The following is a 25,617-nucleotide window of genomic DNA, read 5'->3' as shown; positions in this document are numbered from 1 at the left end:
GAATTTGAATGAGTTTATTTTATTTTTTAAATTATTGTCAATATTTTTGTAACGTTTGTTTTCCTACGAACCGCCGCATGGGCATCCACTTACTATGAGTAATTGACCTTTATAAAAACTAATAAGATCCGTGTTAGCTACAACCAATACAAATATAATAATGGTTGGACTAGATTAAACACATATTGCTCAACTAGCTGCTTACAATGTTTCTGAGGCGTGTATACGTTAAAAGTATTTTCAGCGTCACCAATCCATAATTTGGAAATATTAGTTTTAAAAAACCGGCCAAGTGAGATTCAGTATCGTGGGCGTAAGGTTTGACATTACCTTTAAAGACGGCAAAAAATTGTCTATGTATCCAATATATTGTATCAGAATTTCATTTAAATATTTATTTCATTCCGTTACCCTTTGAGTTCGGAACCCCAAAACTAATATAATTTTTTTTTATACTATGTATGGTGGGATTTCTCGTAAGTTTTTCGAACGAAATTGATTTTATTGGCTAGATAGGTACACACGAACATTAGACAAACATATTTTTTAATGTGTTTTCGACGTACTTGTGTCTTATCGCTTATAGGTTCCACATTTATAGCGTACCCCTCTTTCATTACAATCCAGGAAAGTTCTTTCGTTTCAAATGATTAATAAAATAGTTCAACGATTATGTAACTGATTAAGAACATTAGCGCTTAAGTAACTTAATTAATTTTAATAGAAAATGAGAATACGATTATTATAAGCTACTTTAATTAAGATTGCTTCATATTAAATAATGCTGAATAGGTTATAGTGGGGTTGCGTCACTACTCATCAGAAATTTTCTGCCCACGCACCTATGTTTACAGCAAATTTTAGGGCCTGTATCGATTGTTTATGATTATTCTTGAGTAATGTGAATGTGTTGAACGTATGAATATGTTATTTATGGGACTAAGCGCGTTAACTCAAATGTTATTGTACCGTTTGCTTTTGAAACACTTGCAACTTAAGGCAATAAGAAAAATTACCTTGTCATATTGCCTGTGCCGCTGACAGGAGAGTTGGTTTGTAAAATAAATTGCGATTCAATGGAAAAAATTGTATTAGCATTCTTGCGAACATTTCACGTGGTCATGATTTACATAAAAGCTATTTATTGATATATTTATAATGCTTAAATGATAAAACTACTACGCTAAATCTTTTAAGAAGGCTTATGATGCTTAAGATTATTAATGTGACAAGCATCAATTGCATGTTCATGCGAATTTATACAACTTTAATACTGCGTCGAATATCATCAATATTTTTTCTTAAAACAAAAGGGTGTAAGAAATGATCACAATTATCATTAAATATTATTTTTTTTATTTTATAAGCAATTAATATTACTAAAATATGGCAAAGACTAGGTAACATTATGTGTGACAGAAGTCAACCAAGGAGGCTGGCAACTACTGCTGGTGGCACGGCACCACCGGGTCCTTCTTCGATTTCAGGCTGGAAACCATTTTCATCAGCAATGTACCTGACGATGTATTTGACACCATCGGGGCCGACCCAGGAGTAGGAACCTTTAACTGCTGTGTATTCGTCTTCACGACCTTCATTTCTCAACTCTCCTTGTTCTTCGCGTGTCTGGCCATCAGATTGTTCAAATCTATAGAAAATAATAACTTTAGTCGTTTATAGAATCATAATTAGAAATATGAAAAGTTTAACCGTGAATGCATTAAATATATATTACATAAATTTGATTTGAAACAGTAGGTTTTTATGAAAATATGTAAGCAAATTGACTTGAATTTAAAATATATATTTTTAAATGTAAATAAGTGTCAAAAGTTCTTGGGTATATTTATTGTAATGACTCATGCATTGTGTCATCGTGGCCCAACGAATTACGTCAACTCGATACTACTATAAATCTCAAGACATTTTGATGATACAAAATAACTTTACATCGTAATTTAAACTGCATAAGTATTAAGTTTTCTTGCTTGATATACTCATATTCTTTAAGTTGTTATATTGCTTTTACTCAAAGTTATATGATATGTCAAGAAAATGAAAACCAACGCTATAAACGAATTAATTAGTCAACCGAGCTAATAATGGTGGATACTGGTATTCGGAATAGACCGTTCTCCAGAGTTAATTTGTATATGATGATAATATCACCTTTATATTTTATTATCGTAATAAGTGAATAAATGTTACGCCATACTCATAAAACGAATAAATACTTGGTACATTTTAAGGTAGTAGACTCACGCAAAGTTGTATCCACGATTATCGAAGGCATCGTTTTCGTAGCGCAGAAGCTGAGGTTCGCCTGTGGGGTAGTTTGTCAATGGGGGAGGGGCTGCCACCGCTAGGGCCACAAGGCTAAGTACCAGTATCTGCAATGAAATACAATTATCAATTAATTATTTCCTTTACTTGTCTCGATTTTGCAGCACAATATTTAGTTACTTTTTACTTTAATTATTTGAATCGTTTCTTGATTAAAAAACTGAAATTAAGTTAATTCTAGTTCATTTAAATTTTTAAAGAATTCATTGTTTTTGTTAGCATATTGTCTACAAGAAACTTTCACAACATGTACTTTTGTTAAAACAAAATCATATTGGTGACAATTTGCATCGTAAATATCGTAAACAGGACTTTGGATCTTACAATACGAAGTATTTTATACACTTCAGGATATTTCAGTTCTATTATTGTAACTTTCAAGTGATTTAAAATAAATAAAATTTGTAATCCCCAAAAGTAAATACTTTAATTTACACTCGAGAAACATTTACGTCAACTGCGATTCTTGATTGTTAAATCATATCTGTTCATAATTATTACTTGGTATTTATATTAAAATAAAATAAAAACAAAGAGTTTGTTCATAAATCTGTTTAGACGCACAAATGACAAGAAAAATCAAATCGATTCAGAGAATGGAACAAATGTACAACCGCGAAAGACTGGCATTAAACAAATTAAATACAATAATTACTGAAAATTTAAACGAATATTGAATTTTTTAAATATAGCACAGTTATATTTATAAATACGTTTTATATTTTACACTGTAAACTGCATAGCTTTTTTCACGCGCGCACTTTAACACAATACCAAAATCAGCTGTACTAACCAGTTTCATGTTTATTAGATGATCTGGCAGCGGTGACTATTGAAAAGATTGTGACGCGCTCGTTTCTATCTCATCTTTTATATTTGTATCAGTAGACATATATAAACATAAAAGTTTGAAATACCAGTTAATATGCAAATTTGAAATGGATGAAGGCAAACAGGTCATTTTCGGTCGAATAACATAAACATGGTGACAATTTAACTTTGATAGCTTACATCGTACGCCTTATACATGAGATTCAAATATATTAATCGACGTACTTATGTACACTTATAAAAGGTACTATGTAATTATACATGCTGTTATCGTTATTAAATATAACGACCTAAAATAAAACAATAACCAAAAAATTAAAAATCGAATCACTGTAATTCCAAATATTTAAATTGCTTTAAAAAATATTTTACTTTTATTAAAATTAACAGACTAAGGGCCAAATATCTTTAGCCAACTAAAAAAACAAAGGAGGGTTTTATTTCTACCGTTTTTTTAGTTGCATTATATTTTAAAGAATAAGTCATATAAGTCTCAGACGATCTTCACTAGCTTTTGAAGCTAGAATGAAAGAAAATTCTCACGTATTCTATTTTTAACTACTTTACGGACTCTTTACTTTCTACTCAGAAAAAAGTGATATGTTTGTTATAAATTAATCAAAGGTATTAGCTATATATTGCTTATTAATAAAAAAATGTATGGCTATAATATGTTAATTGGTTCATTGAGATTTGATAAATTATAGTTATCCAAGTATATTATGTTTCGTAGTTTGAATCAAATTCCAAGTCAAAGTCAAATTCTTCGTAGATCTATTAAGGTCAAATAAAGGACACGAATGAAATCCATATTTAGATATAATATTTAGCTTTTGAATTGAAAAAAACAACAATAATTTGAAATAAGACCATAAGCAACCTAAACGATAAAGAAGAAACACCCAAGAGGCGGGATGGCCCAGTGTATAAGTCCGGTCCAGTGTCGTCGATTTTTTATATTATTAAGTTGTGTTTGCTATTTATCTCGCGCTACAAATCCACAGAGAGCAATTTGATTTAAAGTTTTTCGTATAAAAATCTATAATGAAAAATATACATGAGGAACATTATAAAGAAAAATATTGGTTCACCATATTCTGTCTGACCAACTTTATATATGCAATATAATTTAACTAATTTCTGAATATTGTTATATTTGTTTTAGCATTAAACATTAACGATCATTATATATTAAAAAGTTAAAATTGTTTTATTTTTATGTGTAGGGGTTACTCTCCAAAACTCATGATTCAAATACCTAATATTCTGAAATGTATGTGTATCATAACGTTTTTTTATTGCTAAACTGTAACCAGGCATATCTGGGGTCGCAATTTCCCGTAAGATTATGCTACGCCGTAATGCAACATTAAAGAACAATACAAAATTATAATTATTATACCTCATTACTGTAACAGACTATTATGTACTACTTAATAATATTGACAACCGTTGGCCTCTTAATTGTAATTATTTGCTTTGAATGTCATAATGAAACGCTGCTGGCGTAAATGATGATGTTGTCCTCCTGACCGATATCGGTCACGGCGCCTAGCTGAGACTAGTCAACTACGCAGGGGATATTATTAGCGACATTTTAACACAAGTGCTATTGTAAAAAGTAGGTCCACACTATGCTATATGAATATACACCGAGGAAGATAATACAATATTTTTTTTTTCATTACATATTAAAATATTATTAAATTAAAACAATACGCTACCTTTTATTATAATTATCAATTATGTACATAAATATAATTATTTAATAATTACAAAACTTAATGTGTTATTTTTGGAGTCGGCGTCAAGTAAACGCCTACGGGCTTTGTGCAAGTCCGTCTAGGTCGGTTACGCCCATTCATCACATCACATATTATGCTACCGACAAACAGCAATACTTAGTATTATTGCGTTCCGGTTCCAAGAATGGTGGTGCGATGACAGTGGATCATTTGCTAGTCTGCCCCATTTTTAATAGAAAATCAGCCAAAGGTGATTTGATTTAAATGCAGAACGAGAAATTGTTACGAACAAGTACGACGTTGGAACGTTCATATTATACAAAAATAGTGACAAAAAGGCTTTAAAGATACGTATAAGACGATCATGACGATGATGGTAAATTTGGTCGAATTCGGTAAGCGCGGCTTATCCCTGGAGAAACTAGGCAAACCTTTGTGACATATTATGTAGTCTCAAAGTGTGCGTGCATACATAAGTGCACTTTATTTTCTTTTACTCTCGTATTACAACGCATACGTGTCTGTATATAGTTCCCAATAAGTCCACCAAAAAAAGCCTTGTAGGATAAAAGCCTTACTCTACGAAAGATAGCTAAACACCATGTTCGTACGTAATAACAGTAAAACTACGCTCAATTTAATTATGATAAATTACAACGATTAGATACTTCTCGTCTGTATCCGATGCTTCCGTAATTAAGTAAAATAAGGCGTTTTTGATCATTTACGAGTAATTAATCATAGTGTTTATATTTAAAATACCGTTTATGTAAGAAAATAATTCTTTTTTACGAATTTAATTAATTTTACCTTGCTTAATGACATTGATTGTGAGGCGAGATGGACCAGTAATTAGAACGAATGCATCTTAACCGATGGCTACGGGTTCAAACCCAGGCAAGCATCACTGAATATTCATGTGCTTAATTGGTGTTTATAATTCATCACGTTCTCGGCGGTGAAGAAACATCGTGACGAAACCGGCATGTGTCAAATTTCGTAGAAATTTTGCCACCTGTGTATTCCATCAACCCGCATTGGAACAGCATGGTGGAATATGTTCCAAATCTTCTCCTCATAGGGGGAGGAGGCTTTAGGCCCAACACTGGGAAATTTACAGGCTGTTGTTGTTATAGTTGTTGTAAAAGCACTGTATTGTAGTATTTTTTTATTCAAAAAAGGGAAATTGACTATTTTAAAAGGTGCTGTGCCCTAATCGTTCACAGTAAGATTCAAACTTCGTATCAGTATAACCAGGTAAAAAAGCTTTTTAATTAATATGCAGTATTGATCTACGCTTTATGAGTATTTTAGACTTAGTCTTATAAGCTCTTAGAATCAAGGTAAATATTTTCGGTCAAGCGTGACTTATTGTTTATAAAAAAAGCTTATATGTACTGGTTGTATTCATGTGTTTGAGTATTTATAGATGGCCTTGTAATCTTACTGTTATATTTTGCAATATTTTATTTATACTTTGTTGTACATCACAGGAAAATAAAAAAACAATATGAGCTAAGTTACAGTAGTGCGTAATAGAATAAGTTATTTTTATTTAATGATAGGTTTTATTTAATTTGTGCATGTTACGTCAACGTGGAAATTTGAGCTTTGCTTGAATTTTTTAATAATCTACCATTCAACCGGTAATTATTGTTATTTTACATTTAAATATCTGTTTATATAACAAATAAGATGTACGATTACAATTAAAAATAGTTCTTTGAATTCTAAAGATAAACTAGTTGGATCTCGAAAAAATGTATTAATTATCTCACTACCTTTGTTTCAAATATTATGTAATAGTAGAAACAATTAAAAATTTTAAGCATCCTAAGTTTCCGTGGTAAACGAACGTCAAAATATTTTTTAAAGTTGTTTCTTTTTCTTTCACGTATAAATCTGCGTATGTTAAATTTTAATGAGGGTAGAATCAAAAACTTTCGTATATAAAATTAACTATATTATTAACAATAAATCTAAAGAATCAGTATATAAATGTTATATACAGTTCATGAGTATTGACCTAGTTACATTTATGTTCCCATCATAAATTAAATGTTTTAGCCGAGAAGAGATGCTACTACCGCAGAAGGCACAGCGCCGCCTGGACCTTGCTCAATTTGAGGTTGGAAACCATTCTCATCGGCGATGTAGGTTACGGTATACAGAACACCATCGGGACCGACCCAGGAGTATTTTCCTTGGACTGCAATTGCCTCATCTTCGGTTCCTTGGTTCTTCAATTGTCCGACTTCTTCGTGCTTGCTTCCATCAGATAATTCCCAACTGGAAGACAAAAATAATTATTTAAGTAAGAGGTCAAGAGGACAAGAGACAAGAGGTCAAGAAGACAAATAACCTCATATGACCTATATGAGGTTATTTGTAGGTTTTAATTGTTCTTACGCGAAATTGTAACCGTCGAGGCCGCCATTGCTAGTATCGTAGCGAACGATTTGGACATCCTGGGGATTTTGAGGAGCAGCAGCCACGGCAGATACGAGAGCGAGGACAACGAACTGCAAGATAAGTTTTTTTTTAAAGATAACCAAAGATTCATTCTCACAACACTTAGTCCTATAAACTGTTAATCACTTCACTTTTTACTAACCAGCTTCATTTTTTTATTGTTTTGATATCGACCGTCGTCTTCAAAGAATAGTTGATGTGTGGTATGATTACGTATCTTAGCGTCCCTCTTATATATGTAAGTATTTCTTCTATTACTTAGATTGCAACATGTTTGGTCCGTCGCGGTGCTTCTTATTATACGCAAAGCAAAACACGGCATCTATCATAGATGTATCTATAGTCGAGCAAGCTTATTGTACATCGCGTATTGCGAATACATAGACGACGCGGTACATGGATTTGTAAACGACTAACATGACCTATGTTTTTATTAAGTAAGAATAAAACTACAAATGTCAATGTTAATAGTTATTGCATGAACTTCGTTATTTTCTTTTATTAAATAAAACAATTTTATTAATTGTTCAACGGTTTCTTTATAATTTGTTGTATACGATCTCTGGTTACCTATTAAACATTATAATATTTCATTAATCAATTTTTTTTAGCAATCGCTATTTTCTCGAAGTTTGTGTGACTATTTTGTGAGTGATATCGTGTAACGAACTAAGTTTGACCCAGCTTTGACGCGGAAGATGCTCTATTACAAAGTCGTTCATTAATTAGCAGGCTCTATGATAGGTGGTCGTAAACATAATTAATGTAAATTGGAGCGGAGCAAAAACATAAATATGCATAATGGTGTATTTAATATGAAAAAAATGCCGACATAAGACTTTTTTTTGATATTACATACATATAGTTGTACCAAAATGTTTTATAACAATACTATAATAGTCTCTTATACAAACACAAATTTCATGTAGATATAAGGTAAATGTAATATTATTTCGTTAGCTGTACAGAACAAGATCACAAAAAAGTGATTAAATATGATATACGTCGTAACTTTAATTACTCTATGCACGTACTTTCAATATTATTATTGACGGGCAAGAAGCGGCATTTCCTGCGAAATTGTATCTGATTTGTCATCTAACTACTCTACCTTTACTATTTAATAGCTTATAATGACTATGCTGTAGAATATTGGAAATCTAGAGTATTTTGCAAAGAACATCATTAACACATTTATAATTGCGAAAAAATTAAAATTGGTGGTAGGGTTTTGTGCAAGCCCCTCTGGGTAGGTACCACTCACTCATTAAATATTGTACCCCCAAGTTATACTTAGAATTAATATGTTTGGAGGGTGAGTGAGCCAGTGTAATAACAGGTCCAATGAACAGCTTAACGGAACTTCTAATATTTCTTACGAGGCTAAAGTCTATGAGCGTTGGTGACCACAGATCATCAGGTGACCCTATGGCCTGAGCGTTTACCTATATTTTAAAAATAAAAGTCCTCTCATCTGAAATAGACTTGAGTTATTCGTAAATAACTTAAGTTAAAGCTATTCAATTAAGGTTCATCAGCTTAATTAAATAAAAATGTGATTTACGACATTAAAATATGTATCTAATTTAAGAAACCTTCATTAACGCATATGTTCGTACATTCAAGTAGATATTTTAAGGTTATGGGAACTCAGCACAAGTGTTATTCGGCCTTTACATTTCCAAGTAGTCGATGTTATTTAGAAGATGATACTTTTAAATTACATTCCGCGTTAAAAAACAATTCTTATTTAAATAAGAATAAAGCGCACGGTATAAAATATGCGTGTCGTGTATTAATAAATGCTCATGCAGCAATTTTATGTTGATTATGGCGAGGAAAGGTCAAGGATACTTTTTGCGTAGAATAATAATTTGTGTCCAATTGGTTTCTGATGAGTCTTTTTGGAAAGAGCGGTCTTGTAACATGAGAAAATAACTACTCATTTCAGCCACTTTGTGTAATTATCTACTTAGAGGCTATCTATTATTAAAAGGTGAATTGCAATTGCGTTTAAAGTTTCTAATGTATAATTATACTATTACTTAATTAAGAAATTATTTATTTCGAATTAATAATGTCCAGCCATAGGAAATCAATATTTTGAAATTGGTAGGTAAAATAGGGGCACTCAAATGTACGGATTTGCAGTTTTTACTTTATGGGGTCAATGAACTATTTTAAATTTATCCATTTTCAGTATGTGATTTGTATTTTTAAAAAGGACGTAAAGATAGAAATATGTATCACATGTTTTCAGTTAGTAGCGCCTGATAAACTAAAATTTGGTCGCTCTTAATTTTTATTTTAAGTATGTGCATCATTTGTCAAGCATATAGTCAGCCTGGTGGTAGGTGGTCACGACTACCCACAGACATTGGCACAGTAAGAGATAATATATTTTATACTCTAATAATAATTATTATAATATTAATATACAATTATCGTTAACGGTGTGAAGTGATGTGCAACTAACATATACAATGTTAGTTGCACAATCATTTGTCTTCCTCTTTCAAATGTCAAAATCATGAGGACAGAAAGAGATAAATCAGTATAAATCTATTCAACAATTCTACTACGTTTACTAGTAAGTCAACCGAGTGTTTGCTTGTAACATAAAAATGTTGCAATGTTTTAGTTAAACTTTAAATTCATTATTAGAATTGGGTTTCAAGCTGTTAAAGGTCATAAAGGTAATCTTGTCGCAGTAATATTCGAAAAGAATAAAAAAAATTAAACAATTTTGACCCATAGCGATTATTTGTCCGTTGCAAAATTTACAGAAAATGTTAAATTAAAAACCCTTCAACACGGTATTGGTCGTGCCGACCGGTCGCATTACGTCATAGATTGTTGAACCGAAGACGTGCGCCTGACCTCCGACACTAGTTTTGCCTTCCTAAACCTATCATTTTAGGTCAATCTTTCCATTTATTACGATATATTCCCAAACATATATAAACGTTTCATTTGTATTTTCCAATATTGTACAAGGTCGTTGTGTGATATAACTTTGAACTATGATGACATAAGGGCATAAGTATATTAACCGTGAATTTTTAAATATAATTTTTTGAACTGAAATTGTTCGCTCCTTGGGCAAAATAAAATTATATTGAAAATAGTAAAAATAAGGCTCAACTAGACGATACCTTGCCATAACTGTAAAACAAAATCAACCATCAAAACAAGCACAATTGAACGTCAACTTTGACATGACGAGTGTTGTCAAATATGTGTATAAATTGTGTGTATTTGTGTATGTGAATTTTCTATCGCATTGTATTATAATATGTATTTGATTTATATGTATATATTTTAGTTTAAATTATTTGTAATTATACAATCTTTAAAAGGTTATATTCGTGTATCATTAAACTTTATTTCAGATAAGTAGCAAATAGTTAATAAAGTATAACTATGTAAATGATATCTGTTAACAGTATATGGGGAAATAAAAACGTCTCACTTATAAACTGGACATAGGTTTCACTTCTGAGATATGACTTTTCCTCCTAAGTAATGGACCGCCAATTTATTCCAGAAGTAATCAATATCAACCTGTTAATCCATCATTAACGAAAAATTGCTTTAGGTAGCTTTTTTATATTTTTTTATTTGATGTGCAATAATAATTTTATAAAATTTAATCATGAAGAGACTTAAAATAGCCATTCAAAACAACTTGTGAGAGCCTACTTGAATAAATTATGTTTTGATTTGATTTGTCTCATTAACCTTGGCTGTCGAGTAAAAGTATCGTCGGATGAATTCATTTATTAATTTGTTTACGGAATATGCCGTATCGCATATGTTTTATCTAAGTTTTGTAATAAATTAATTGATTCAGAATTAAAAATGGCAATTATAAATTTTGTGGAAAATCTCTAAACATCATAATATTGTTTACCAAATTTGGCCAGCCGGTCTAAAACTTATTTAATTCGAAACTTGGTATTTCTTCAATTTAATCAGGTGGAAAGCGACCAAATTTGCAAGGTTTTTGAGGGACGCATCATTGCTGACCACCACTGTCACTAACAGTTTCTTGACCTTGAAAGCATTTACAAGCTCATCATTTTAATCCCGAATTTCGAGATTTTTCCAATATGGCAAACCACTACTAAAAGGAAGTTCGATATTGAAAGGTAACTGAAAGTATATTTTTAGTCTTCGTACCTATTTGAATTATTAAGTAGGTATAAAATAAAAACTATTGAGGTCATTTACTTCGTGTCGCTAGCATAACATATCTTTGTAACTTGATCTTGGTAATGCAGCCTACAGTTGTGGGTGAGATATCATCGATTTGATTGTTCTATCAAATATCTAAATCTCAAAGATCGATCGTGCAAACATTTTTGTGAGATGTTCTATTCCGATTATATAACGAAATATGTTTGTGTAACATCTCCGCGTGAACCATAACAACGAAATAATAGGTGTCTCGGACAACAGTAAAAGTGTACACCTTATTGTTGTAATATGAAGATCTTATTTAGAAATCAGTCTGTCAATGTAGAAACAAGAGCCAACGATTCATAAGATGGATCTAGCAGTGTGAAAAATCCAATTTTTATGAATAAAATGATGACGTAAATGTATGAGGCTAGATTCGCGGTTAGATTACAATTGTAAGCATCACGGCTAGCGGCTTGGCTTGCGTTTAGAGGGGTTGGAGGTTGGTTGTCATTGATCAGGCCAAAAAGTAGCCTATTCAGGTTTGCTTCAGATAAATTTCATCAAATTCGATTCAGCGGTTTGGTCGTGAAAGAGCGACCGACATACAGACAGAGCTACTTTCACATTTATATTATAAATATAGATATTTATAATAGTAATCGTTCCTTACATCGCAAATGTGTACAGAACAGAATAATATTAAGCACGAGTAAGAAGAATAGAAGGCTTTTCCCACCAATGAGCTTTTACAGGGTGTTATTAACTGTGAGAAGCTTGAATAAGGAATACGCAGTTTCGATACTGATCTGTATTATGTTGTGTACTTAGAATAATTAGCTGTGCATGAGTAATTAATTATACAATATAAAGGTACATTTTAATGACATCACAACAAATATGTAGTTAGGAATGTTGTTTTATTATTCAATAAATTATTGTCAATTATATTATGTAAGCCCTAGGATTCTTATAGATCACTATCTGAATAAAATTAGTAGTTTCTAGGAAATTACCAAACGTACTTTTTGTTACATAACAGTTATATTATTCTGGATTCACGTAATGGCTTCCAACAAATTCAATTGATATGGAACTGTCTTTACGGCGAATTCATATATTTGTTGCAGAGTTTCTTTAACATACAGATTATTAGGTCAATACAAGAGATGAACATTTATCAGTCCCCAATTTTGTCAAGTTAATGCTTCTAAGAATATAATAGATATATAAACTTTATTTAAAAAAAATGTGAATCTCTAAAAATTCTATAAAATATTACGCATTGTTTAATTTATTTCACACGGAATAAATAATTAACAAGGAAAACCAAATATTAATTTGAAGAATATTTCATTCATTATTACTCTCGTTTAAACTTGGACTAGATGTTTTAGAGGTAGTACTAGATTGAATAAAGGAATTAGAAAAAAGGAGGGGTGAGCATGAAGATATATGTAAGAGCAGATTACGGCCGTAGTGATAGTTTGGCTTAGTTTTTGTAACAATGTACATTACATTGTTACTTGTTATTTATACTGTCATTAATTCAACAATACATTACAAAAAGAAAAACACTTTTTATGCTTACGGTTTGAATGAAGAACAAAGATGTAACTATATCTGATAAATAAAAGGGTATCGAATTTTCTATATTATAGTATTGTTTGATTAATATACTTCGATACCATTTGATCTATAACCAAGTATATTGACTTTCTTCTTCTATAATGGAGTCTTTATATTATCCGACCTGTTATGACTCGCCATTAGATTTCACGGCAGTACATCGACTTCCATTACATTCGAGCAGTCGCTATGACAATAGCATTGTTGTTATTTATATAATCTTCGGCCAAATTTAGCTTTTATTTAGAGATATTGACATGAAGGAAACTTTTAATACAGTACCTCTTTAATTTGTCACCTTAATATTATAACAAACATTTACAGTTAGTGTATAACTAAACCGCAGTATATAATAAAGGTTAGGTAAACATCCTTGTGTTTCGAAATATTATCCACCTGTGATTATTTACTTCACTACTTAATAAATCTTCTAACGTGTCCATGCATAATAACATTGATATTAAAATTATAGCCTTCGGCCATACGATTGGATACGTTTAACATTGAAAAAAATATTGTATAAATATTATATCTCTAATAAAATTGAATGGAGTAGAGTTTGTATCATTACATTTTTGATATTATTTTCATAATAATAATAATAAGTTATTATTATTATATTTAATAATAATTATGTATACATAGGTAATTCTCTAAACGGAAAAATAACGATTTTTGTAATTTAAGTTAATATTTATTATAAACGATTTTATAGATTATTTTAATAATAAATTTACACGAAACAAATTCTTTAAATACTAAAACTGGAAAGAAGCTAATTACTTAAGTTTAGAGGTATATAACTTACATACACCTTTTACTTTTAAACGAAAACAAATTGTGCTAAAATATATAATTATACACATTTAAATACAAATATATATTTCTTGTTATTAATATCCGTCTAATTCTATGGGTTTTGTATATAAATAGCATATCATTAAGAAATTATACCTACCTAAACACGCCGTAAGAAACCTACGACCATATCTTTTATAATGCTATTTTTGGTGATAGTCTTCGTATTTTATTTCTATGAATAACAATTTATTATACTGGTTACCTTCTAGAAACGAATTGTTTTATAAAAAAAAACACTCAGATTGTTTCGCTGGCAGAGCAACTCGCATTTATATGGAATATATGGATAAAAAGAAGAGAAAGATTATATCTCCTATTATGTTAAAATAAAAACAAAATAATGAAAAACATAATATTATAATGATAACAATAAGAAAATATTCAACATGACGATGATAGTGCTTATTTACAAATACTAAAAAAACAGTATACAATCATTATATTATGAACTCGTTGGATTGAAATTTTGCATCTATTTTTGGTGACCACCAGATCCATTATTCCTAATTCAAAAAAATATTTAATATTTTTGACAAAAGGTATACAACCAGATACGAATTACATTATACAAAAGTATATAACCAGATATGAAATATGTTGCTCTATTCAATACTGGACAATATTGAATACACCAAAGAATTATACAAAAAAATGTTAATATATTATAATGTTTTTTCGTGAAAGAATAACAAATATATGTACATACATCCATCCTTACAAACTTTGGCTAGCAGGATTAATTAGGGTGAAAAAATTACCGTCTCGTTGCGGCTTTTATAAGGTAATTCGTGCTTTATAGCCGTAAATTCCGAGACCCTAAATTTAAAACCCAGGTCTGATCTTTAAAGTATTTTATCTGAAAGCTAAACATTTAAGCAAACACAAATAATTACATGAAATAGCTATGTATGTATATTATATTTACTACATGTTAAAATTAGGAGGAAATACACCTTATTTAAAAAAGGATTTTCTTTTATTTTCGTTAATAATATTTGGTGCTGTGTATCGATGTCTCTATAATTAATTAAAAAGAAGCGACAACTCTGTCAAGTTCGTCTTCAGTGAAGCAAAGTAACATGAAGCAATATACTCTACGTCTGTCCACATGGTTCGTTGCATCTGATGACATGTAATGCTCCTCGTCTGGCGAATACTGGCTTACATCTACCTTACATACCTGTGAAGGAAGGAATTCGCCAATTTGTAATGTGAATAAATCTATATTATAATATTATAAATGTGAAAGTAACTCTATATGTCTGTCTGTCGCTCTTTCACGACCAAATCGTTGAACCGAATTTGAAGAAATTTGGTGAAGAAAATGAAGCAAACTTTAACTCCAAGTAAGGACATCGGCCGCTTTTTTGCTTGACACATGGCAACCGAAACCCTAAAGCACGAGTGAAGACGCGGACTGCTAGTTAATTATAAATTATTTTTTGAAAAACTTTTGTGTCTATGTTTCTTTTAAATTAATTTTATAGAAATGAAATCTTTCTTTGTGTGTCTCTAACCTAATCTAGAATCAGTCTTGGGAAGAACGTACGATAAAGTTATGTTAGTGGGTAATTAATGTTTCATTCGTGTATTTTTTTATTTCATTCAATATATAGAAGTAGGCTTTCAAGCGTCAATAGCGTAACGGTTTAGTGATCCCTTCCCATTTGTTGTCTCCATTCATAGCACACGTAATAAACTTAAAAAGAGGGGAAATAAAAATATAAGTAATACCTTTTAAGTACAAAAATTACACTTAACCTTCAATACAGTGAATGGGATTTGCAGATGTTATATCCTAGGGATTGTCTGATTGCCAGTTTAGTTATAGAACTAAGTAAGTACTACCTAAGTACTAGTTAGGCTTAGACCTAGGTCTGTAACTACACAGCATAAAAGTTACTGTTTAACAAGTCTAGTTCTATTAAATTAAGATGTAAAATACATAAGCTAAATAGCAAATTAAAAAAGAGAAAATGTTTGACATAACAACAGCTTATTACTTACTTTAACTCCGTTTTCATTATAACAATTTAATTCTTCAAAGTGAGTATTTAGTTTTGACTTTGGATATTTAAAGTAGCGTCTCAACTCAAAGTAGCGTCCTAAATGCTAAAAAAAAGATAGAATAATTTCTTACAATCCTTAATGCTAGTTTTGGTCACTTAAATCAGACAGCTTGGATTGGATCTGTTTCGAAAAATAGTTTTAACATTTTACAATCCAGGTGGTACATTCTAACAATGTTATGCTCTTGTCAATCGTCGATGCTCTTTTAAGGATTGGAGTCTAATAAATAATGTATATTTTATTATTAAAGTTAATTATTTTCAGGATATTTACCATGTCATGAGACTCGTGAACGAGACATTCGTAGATAATGTCGAAGTATCGAGCTCCACCGAACAAAAATAAAAAACATGGTAAATATCCCGAAAATTAATAACTTTAATCATAAAAATAACCATGTTAATTTAAAATCTTATAATGTATATTTTTTCTTGAAAATATTTTGCCGCCGAAATCTTGATTACATATAAAACGAGCATGCCTCTAGAGGGATTACATGTAATCCTTCTTTGTTATCTTGTATTGCGTCAACAGTTCAGTCGGTGTGAATGTGGTCAAGTCTAATGTCAATAAAAAAAGAAAATTAAATGTGTTCTTTAATTGTGACCTCCCTCAGTCATCAGATAAATACTGGCGGTTACAACAGAGCACCTTATATCGCTGGCAGACTTTATTGAATATACATATATAAGTAAATTGAAAATAATTACTTCTGGTTCCAAAACGCCACTTTTCCTTATAGTGTCTTGAGGAAATTCACTCGGAAATATTCTTCTTAATTCCAAGTCTTCGCTAAAATATATTGATTTTTGTTATCTAAACATAGAATATAAATATAGCTAGGCACTATCTTAATTATTATACAAATTTGAATGTAAATTACTGTAATTTAATAAAATCGAACAATTAAAATATGGCCTCATGTAAATACAAAGCAGGCGCTACTCATAATTAAAATCATACTCTTTACTCAAGTAAGCACATAGAAGCACTAACGAATTATCATGTTACAATGTTGAATTGCATTTAAAACTACCGCCGATCAAAGTAACGATAGTAACATGAGCGCATCTTCATAAAGTATGACAAAACACTTACTAAGTATAAATCTCGCAATCACAGTGCTTTACAAGGACATGTAGTATCTAAAACATTTTCAAAAACCTTAAATATTCATTATTAATATAAGTAAATATAAGTATGTAAGTTTAACATGCACTCAAAATCACTCACGAAATAGGTGAATAGGCAAAATATTAATTTGAACATCACGTCGCTGTCAAAGAATACTTGCATCGTTTATTTAAAACTTCAAACGTATGGAACAGGTAGGTATTATGCATTGTGTAAGAGGCAATTTCGTTTTACGAACAATAATTCCTGATTTTATTTCTTTGATTTCATAAAAATTTAATTTTCGTACTAGTTGTGAACCTATCTTCGTGCGCATTTAAATTTAAAAAAATATATATATTGTTGTAGCCTAAGCTACTGTTTATTAAATTGGATATCTGCCAGTGACAGTCTTGTTAAAATTTGTCGTTCCAGAGATTACACAGAATAGAAAAAAGACAAAAAATAAATTAATGTTTATTAACTTATTTTGGTATGTGTACCGTGTCCACGCTCCAATTTTATTATATGTAGAGATTAATAAAAACGGCCATTAACGTTTCAATGTTTATTTTATACCTTAAACTATTCGTCTATCGTTATATCTAATGTCGCCATCGTCCGCCTGTGGTTGGTAACCGTCCGCATCCGCTATGTACCGCACTGAATGGTGTCGTCCTTCAGGATCTATGAAACCGTATACACCACGAACCACGAAGCCAACAACACCCTTGGAATTAGCAGCGATTCCGCCATCTTCTCTTCTAAAAGTTCCATCTATAGTCTCAAACCTAAAATCAATATTTTGCATCAAATATAATATCAAAAACAATCATTCTGATATATAACCTTGAATTTTAATTCTTAAATTATAATATTCCTTTAATAAATTATCTTTTAAACTATATATGTAATATAGTGCTAATTTATTCGCAAAACCTGTTTAAACAAACTCCATAAAACACAGCTTAAAAAATCAATGGCACTGGTAAGTCCTTAATCTATTTAATAATATGAAAAATAATGCTTGTATTTAAATTGCTTTATTAAATTATTTGTATGTATATTTTTATAACAAAATTAATGAAGGTACTTAAATATTTTTCAAAGAAATGTATTACTTTAACATGTAGTGTACAAACTCATCTCTGTTATGAAACAGTAAAAACAAAAGCTTAAAGTTATGAGTGACATCCTTATGTCAAAAACTTTCATTTTTAGATTACTTGACATGCTCACGACTTAGACGAACTTATTTGTTATACATAAGCCTTTTGACAATGATTGAATAAACAATAAATTTTAAGGTATCTTTTTTTGCGATGTCCAATTGCATATTCATAAATATGTAACAATACTTACTCAAAACTATATGACCCTAATCCATTATTATTATAAACGTAGTCCTTTACTTGTGTTTCAAGGGCGTCGGACTTAGAAAAAAAGTTGATTATCACATAGACGATGACTCCGTATAGGCAGAAGCGCACACCTTTTACCTGTAACATATAACATATGTCAAGGCCAACTGCTTATTATCTTTAAAAGATCATCATTTTGCTGGAATTCCAAGAGAACCAAAAATATTTATCGAGTCTGTGGATTTCACACACGGATGTAGATGGTATATTATAACGATCCGGGCTAGACGTGACTTATTCTAACAGTCGTGATTGTTCATCTAAGAGGAATATAAGTAGGTTTAAATAAAATTACACGAAGTCTTTGACTCATATTAGTTTCCGCATTTTTATCGATAACGAGCACTTCATGGATCAACAAATAAACTGTAACGTTGTAACCTTTATTCAATTTAAGGTGAAACTCACTGTCGTTTTATTAGTTTTAGAAATATTTGATTTTAACTTTGCTTAAGCTTGTTACGTTCTGTTTGAACGATAAATTAATGTAGAAACTTATGTCGACTCACCATAATTTGAAAACGTTTTTTCGTACTGTGTGTCTAAGTAAACTGCGACATTGGTCCAACTGCCCACACCTTATATCCAGTTCCTTAAGAATGTCAACTCTGGACTTCATTCCTTTACAAACAATGCGACGTCAAGGACTATATCATGTCATTGACATCTTAATAGATCAGTGTCATTGAATCTTAATGTGTTATGTAAGAACTGTGTAAAAAATCGGTGAATTAAGCTTAATGGATGGCTTGAATCGATCAATCGTTATAAGCTGCGGTCTGATTATCGAGTTCATTTGCATTTTTTTATTCTACTGATGATATTTATTAGTTTGACTGAGTTGAAATAATTGTAAATTACTTGAAAAAATGTTACTATATACTCTGTTTAAATATTACGTTCTTAATATAGATAATATAAATATAGCACGGAAATGATAAACGATGGAAATATCATCATTAGATGTAAACATGTCCCAATGCAATCAATCTTCAAAAAAATAAAGCTATTCAGGGGAGATTAAAACATTTGTGTATTTAATTTTATTGACTTATCATAACAATGATTATTGCCGTGGCTATATTTAATTATTTCATCATAATATTCGATCTAAAACAAACGATACCTTTGCTCATATCCTTGATTAAATTAAAGCTAATGCATGTATCATAAAATAAATGTAAAACCTTTTTTACTATCATTTTTATTAGAAGATACAAAAAAGAAAAAAAAAGATGTAAGCATCTTTTATTGCTTTCAAATAAAGATTACAGAAACATGTCAATTAACGCAAATAATAATTATTCGCGTCATTAGTACATTTTGTAAAAAAAAATAATCATATGAACCAAATCTCTAACTCCGTTTTTGAAATCATTACGTAAACGTGACTATAATTTTCTTAATTGAAACAGCTTTCGAATTCCAAATTTAAAATTAATTACTGTTTGTATATCATTTCAAAAAACAGCTTAGATTAACAATATAAAATCGAATCAGTCAATTGTTCATAATAAGAGTTCGTTTTTGTTTGTTGTTGAGTATAACCGTTTAAATTGGATTTAAGTATTTAAGAATAAATATGTGTAGTGTAGTAATTCATCAACCTAGTAGAGTTGCGAGAACAGCTGGAGATACTGGCGAAGACTGTAATATAAAAAAAAAATACAGTCGAATTGATAACCTCCTCCTTTTTGAAGTAGGTTTAAAAAACAAGAAATTTGATATAAGCAATTGATTCCTCATAACGTAATATAATCGTTATTAGTGGATTGTCTGGCTAGGTTTTTTTTTCAATTTAATTTACTGCCAAACAGGTATACTATATTGTCTATGATATTTTTTGTTTGTCCATCTCGGCATGAAATTTATTCAAATTTTATTTACAAAATTAGAATTAATTTATATTTGGATTGTTACTTACGTATGAATATTTTTTTGGACTAGTTAAAATGTTATATCCCCTTTCATCCGCAATATAGGATACAGTGATCTCTTTACCCTCTGGATTATAATACGAGTACGAGCCTCTTACGAGGATATGTTCGGTTGGGAGACCTGCGTCGATTAGTGTACCCGTTTCTTTTCGTATTATTCCGTTTGATGTTTCAAATCTGTAATTTTATTAGTATTTGTATTATATTTTTCCTTTCGTATATCAAGTGCAATGATATATAAATAGCACAATATTTTACATAAATTTACATTTTATTTTAATTTACAATTAATATAAGTATTTATATTTACATAAAGAAAAAAATTAATAAAGTGTAAGCGACATTTGAGTACTCAGCAACAGAAGAGAGACCATGGTTCGAACGTGTCAATAAAATAGCGCTCTTTATTTAGTTTTTTGGTTTTTTCTCTGTTAGTTAATGTACCAACATTGCAGTTCTAGTTTTTCTTCTATTATGATAAAGGAATTATATTATTGAAAATCATTGATTCACAATGAAGAGAATGATAAAAATTAAGTAAATGATTATACCTGTAATCATAGTTGCCCTTTCCGTCGTTTGTGTATTCGTACGATAATATTGTAGCTTCATCCTCTGTTGGTAACGGTGCACATTGAATAATTACAATTACAGTAAAAAACACAAGTACGTAAAGCAACTAAAACAAAACAAAAATAGTGAGTCAAACTATATATACACACTGCATCAGTTAACTTTACGTTATGAGAGATATCTTACGTTTTTAAAGTAAATCATTTTCTATGCAATAAAATGAATACACAACTAAACCGAATGAAGATTCGAGATGAGGTTAATAAAAATATTGCCTCAAGATGTTTATATAAAAATTGATTTTGTATAAAAAAATAAATTATATTCGAAACGAATTTATACATATAATTAAAATGTAATCTTGTCCGAAATATCTTTTGAGAATATGAAATCAATTCCGCATTTTAATTCTCATGAAACTTACAACTTTTAAAGCTATAAAGTTCAGCTTATATTTATAAATATTATTTTTTTTTAGTACAAGGGTTGGCCTGCGGGCAAATAGGCAACTTGATGGTTAGCGGTTATCACCGCATCATTCATTTTGATGCTCTGAAAATGTTAACTTTAGTAAAAATGGCACAATAACCCTTCAAACCGGAACATAGCAATACATTGTGTTTGTCGTTAAAATAGCTGATAAGATGATTTTATTATGACTAGGTACTACATCAATTCCTACAAAATCTTATAAAAGTTATTAATCAATCGAGACATATAGTCATTATTTTGTTCTTCGACATGCAATTCATATATACATAATATATGATTTTAAACACATATAATACTTCTTTATTTAAATACATCCTTAACCTATTTTTATTAGGAACAAAGTTTTTTACTTGTTTTTAGGGTTTCGGACTTAGGAAAAATGACGGTTATATAGAAGATGGCGGAGGCACACACCTTTTACCTATTATAAATAACACATGTCAAGGTCAACTGCTTATAAGACATCACCATGTTGTTGGGTTCATAGAGGAAAAAAACTATATTTATCGAATTAATGGATTTAGCAACGGCTATACGTAGATGGTATTTTATAATGACGTGGAATTAATATATGGAACTTACAATGATGTTCTAGTAAACAGATATGTTATTAACGCGCAAAAAGCGAAGACTAGAATACGTCCCATTTGGGACGTTTGCCTTTAGTCGTTTTACGTAGTAATACGTTATAATACAGCATAATTTCGTAGTAATACGTTTTGCGTAATTAAAACATCAAGTTTCCCTTTTACTTATTGTTTTTATCAAGCTATCCTTTTTACTTTTAACGAAATGTAAAAATAAACTAAAATAAACGGTCCCCGGCGCGGCACACTTATTTTTTTTGGATATTTTATGGATATAACATCTCTGTTTATTAGAATATCATTGGGAACTTATTAAACGATTCCTCGTTCGATTCGATGTTCGAGGCCTCACCATCGTAAGACAATGTTTTTATTCCAGATAACGAACTCAAAGTACAGTATTTATAAATTTACAATTAAATTTAATTTAAAATTAATTAATATCATTTGAACATTATTTAAAAACATTTTTCTGAATGAAAATTGCAAAAAAGGCAAAATGGAGACATATATAATAAAGTAATGGCAAGAGTTATAATTCTCTCTCTCTTTAATGTTCATTTACTCTAATATTTTGAATGCTATAGTAGCACTGCGTGTCTCCTTATCTGTCTATATGTCTGTTACTATGACTTTTTCACGGCCGTACCAAAGTATTTAATAAAATTTGATATGAAGCAAGCTTAAATGAATAATAAAATAAATAAATATGAGACAACATCACATACATTACTCTGATCCCAATGTAAGTAGCTGAAGCACTTGTGTTATGGAAATCCGAAGTAACGACGGTACCACAAACACCCAGATCCAAAACAACATAGAAAAGTAATGGTAATCTACATCGACTCGGCCGGGAATCGAACCCGGGACCTCAGAGTGGCGTACCCATGAAAACCGGTGTACACACCACTCGACCATGGAGGTCGTCAATGAGTTTAAGGGCTTAAATAGGTTGCTGTTTCAAGCCTAATACTCACGTGTAAACCCTGAAATACCACCGAAGTCGCGGGCGACAACTAGTATAAGATAAGTGACGACGACGATACAAAGATTACTTCGACGTCTTACCATACAGCCCAATTTTTTTAGCTTACAACTAAAGATTTACTTCTTCAGACTATTTCTTGAAAATATTTAATTTAAATGAATAAAAACAGTAATAGATAACATGGCCTAATAAATAATATGGTTATATTTTTTTTAATATATTAGAGAACTACTTATGCATAATTTAGAATATTATTCTCAGAGAAAACGAAGTCGACGTACAACTCTGTCAGAATTTTCTATCCAAGACAAAGTTTACTTTAAAAAGATTTGTTTCATAAGAGTTTTGTATTGGCTAACTTCGAGTATTTTACGAGGCAGCATTTTAGGTACCGGAAAAATCATTATCGATTACTTTATGTATACCGTGCAAATATTTGTTACGTGTATGGCTTGTAACTTAACAAATATTTTTTAACATCGCTTTTTTCATTACATTCTCCTATTCGCAAATATGTCCAAGGGCAAACCCTATTTATATAGAATATGTATCATGAAATATAACTATAAAATGTTAAGCGTAACGTGATACGTGATATATAATATTTATTACAAAAATAATAGTAAATTAAATAATAAAATTAAGTACTATTTTTAGAAATAAATTGAAAAACTCTGATTTATATTTATTACTTAGGAAATTGTGTCAGTAATTTCATAGAAATGTTTGTTTATGACTTGTGACCACAATAATACGTAATATAGTGAAGCTATGGAGTGGTGTGTGTATGTAGTTGTTATCGCTTATATATGAATCATGTTTTCGCCAAACCATTAATTACATTAATGTTTAATTTGAAATCTTAAAACAAATATTTATAAAATAAATACACGTTTTTTTTTCATATAATTCCCAGCGATAAAGTTTGACCTCAATTAAAGTTCACAGCAATACATTAAATCGGTTTAAGCGATGTTTTTGCTTGTGCTCGTCTGAGTAATCAGTCTCGCTTTGCGGCAGCCTCTTTTGGACACTTCCTCATAAGCAGCCTCGACTACCAGGTAAATGTTTCGACCTGAAAGGTTAGAGTCTAATCAGTGACCCATTGTTTTCTTTGTTAGGTAAATCAAGAAGTCAAAGTCAAAATCTTTATATTATATAAAAGCATTACAGCAAATTACAGCATCAACCTGAGAATTTACATTGTTAGTTAGTTGTATCAGATTTTTTAGACAAATGTTATGAATTATTTTTGAGATAGATTAAGAGTCAGAATATTTGAGGATATAGTATTCAAACATTCATGATATTACGTGCACGTCCAGAATATATGTTCTTTACTTCTCAGGTGCGTTAATAAACTGATTATGACTAATTTTATTAGTAGGTAAGAATGTAATCACAAATTATGGTAAAAAATTATGTAATATTACCGTTGCTTTAATTTTAGGTTTATATCGTGTACACTAAAGAGCATTTTTTAAATATTGAATATTGTTTCATAAAGATTATCTATGTTACTGCATTGCCAATAATCTATGAGTTTAATGTTAGAAGATGCTTTACGTCAAGGCATACCTAATTTATCATTGTAATTAATTGGAGAAGTATTGCCCAGGATTGAGTAGTATTAAGTTGTATGCGTGTCTATATGTATTATAAGGATCTGAGTGGATAGTGATAGTCATTTTTCAGCCAGGTGCAGCGATAGCGTTACAGGATTCATAGAGACATTTTTAACTCAATATATTTAAGTTCACTAAGCCAAATGGAGAAGATAATATTATAGAATGCAGAAACGAAATCCAATTTGATTAAAATATACGTTGGTTCTAATGCTATATAAGTCACTAGTATTTGTATCTTTAAACTTATTTGCATTTATTAGATAACAAATATAATATCAAATTTAGGTTATAATTTATATAGTTTAATTATCTATTCCATTTCAATTCTAAATGTAGTCGTATATGAATCTTCTGAGTTTTTTTAACTTAGCGTTTCAACAACAATGCTGTTAGCCTTCTTGCCACCATTCCACCCGGTCAATATTTATACAACTCTTTTAAATTCATATTTGTATAAAAATTAAAAAAATAACATTAATAAATTATCTTCTATGATAGAAAAATAACTTATGAGTTATGTAATAATTATTTAAATGTAAACATTAAATGTATATAAATTTTAAACACGTTTAAATTTCATTATTTTGTAATAAAAGTGAAGTCAAATACTATTGGGTCGTTGACACCATAATGACTTCAACTTACGTAATAATTAATGGTATACATATAATTTTATTAATTAGGCTGAAATGTTGCCTACCTTATTTTGTTTACAAACTTATCTTTTTAAAGAGATATATAT

The 25,617-nt window shown here is 30.2% G+C and overlaps 4 protein-coding genes and 1 long non-coding RNA gene across 5 annotated transcripts; all 5 read right to left on the bottom strand.

Annotated features, from left to right (window-relative positions):
• Window positions 1-1,134: 1,134 nt before the first annotated feature.
• On the bottom strand, window positions 1,135-3,203 carry LOC124530397 (cuticle protein CP14.6-like). Its single transcript, XM_047104554.1, has 3 exons — window positions 3,137-3,203; window positions 2,263-2,390; window positions 1,135-1,648 (listed from the first exon to the last, which is right to left on the bottom strand). The coding sequence occupies exons 1-3, from the start codon at window positions 3,143-3,145 to the stop codon at window positions 1,423-1,425; spliced, it is 363 nt and encodes a 120-aa protein (XP_046960510.1). The 5' UTR covers window positions 3,146-3,203; the 3' UTR covers window positions 1,135-1,422.
• A 3,662-nt stretch (window positions 3,204-6,865) lies between these two features.
• Window positions 6,866-7,662, bottom strand: LOC124530389 (endocuticle structural glycoprotein SgAbd-5-like). Its single transcript, XM_047104547.1, has 3 exons — window positions 7,534-7,662; window positions 7,329-7,441; window positions 6,866-7,208 (listed from the first exon to the last, which is right to left on the bottom strand). Exons 1-3 carry the CDS (start codon window positions 7,540-7,542, stop codon window positions 6,983-6,985), a joined length of 348 nt encoding a protein of 115 aa, XP_046960503.1. The 5' UTR covers window positions 7,543-7,662; the 3' UTR covers window positions 6,866-6,982.
• Window positions 7,663-15,093: 7,431 nt separating this feature from the next.
• On the bottom strand, window positions 15,094-17,322 carry LOC124530390. Its single transcript, XR_006966468.1, has 4 exons — window positions 17,232-17,322; window positions 16,844-16,925; window positions 16,071-16,175; window positions 15,094-15,243 (listed from the first exon to the last, which is right to left on the bottom strand). It is a non-coding gene; the product is annotated as an uncharacterized LOC124530390 (long non-coding RNA).
• Window positions 17,323-17,799: 477 nt separating this feature from the next.
• On the bottom strand, window positions 17,800-19,470 carry LOC124530388 (endocuticle structural protein SgAbd-6-like). Its single transcript, XM_047104546.1, has 3 exons — window positions 19,177-19,470; window positions 18,609-18,745; window positions 17,800-18,037 (listed from the first exon to the last, which is right to left on the bottom strand). The coding sequence occupies exons 1-3, from the start codon at window positions 19,177-19,179 to the stop codon at window positions 17,827-17,829; spliced, it is 351 nt and encodes a 116-aa protein (XP_046960502.1). The 5' UTR covers window positions 19,180-19,470; the 3' UTR covers window positions 17,800-17,826.
• Window positions 19,471-20,229: 759 nt separating this feature from the next.
• Window positions 20,230-21,422, bottom strand: LOC124530659 (endocuticle structural glycoprotein SgAbd-5-like). Its single transcript, XM_047104909.1, has 4 exons — window positions 21,364-21,422; window positions 21,156-21,283; window positions 20,592-20,781; window positions 20,230-20,314 (listed from the first exon to the last, which is right to left on the bottom strand). Exons 1-4 carry the CDS (start codon window positions 21,379-21,381, stop codon window positions 20,270-20,272), a joined length of 381 nt encoding a protein of 126 aa, XP_046960865.1. The 5' UTR covers window positions 21,382-21,422; the 3' UTR covers window positions 20,230-20,269.
• Window positions 21,423-25,617: the final 4,195 nt, after the last annotated feature.

This window comes from Vanessa cardui, chromosome 6 (genome assembly GCF_905220365.1).
Source record: "Vanessa cardui chromosome 6, ilVanCard2.1, whole genome shotgun sequence".
Lineage (NCBI taxonomy): Eukaryota > Metazoa > Arthropoda > Insecta > Lepidoptera > Nymphalidae > Vanessa > Vanessa cardui.
This window is presented reverse-complemented; position numbering and strand designations above follow the sequence as displayed.

Bases quoted from the DNA above. Each gene is read 5' to 3' on its own strand.
- LOC124530389 (XM_047104547.1), bottom strand. The intron at 7,209-7,328 runs GTAAGAACAATT...TTTGTCTTCCAG, and splicing joins CTCGACGGTTACAATTTCGC to TTGGGAATTATCTGATGGAA.
- LOC124530388 (XM_047104546.1), bottom strand. The intron at 18,038-18,608 runs GTAAGTATTGTT...TATTGATTTTAG, and splicing joins TTAGGGTCATATAGTTTTGA to GTTTGAGACTATAGATGGAA.
- LOC124530397 (XM_047104554.1), bottom strand. The intron at 1,649-2,262 runs GTGAGTCTACTA...TATTTTCTATAG, and splicing joins AATCGTGGATACAACTTTGC to ATTTGAACAATCTGATGGCC.
- LOC124530659 (XM_047104909.1), bottom strand. The intron at 20,782-21,155 runs GTATAATCATTT...ATAAAATTACAG, and splicing joins AAGGGCAACTATGATTACAG to ATTTGAAACATCAAACGGAA. The intron at 20,315-20,591 runs GTAAGTAACAAT...TTTATATTACAG, and splicing joins GTCCAAAAAAATATTCATAC to TCTTCGCCAGTATCTCCAGC.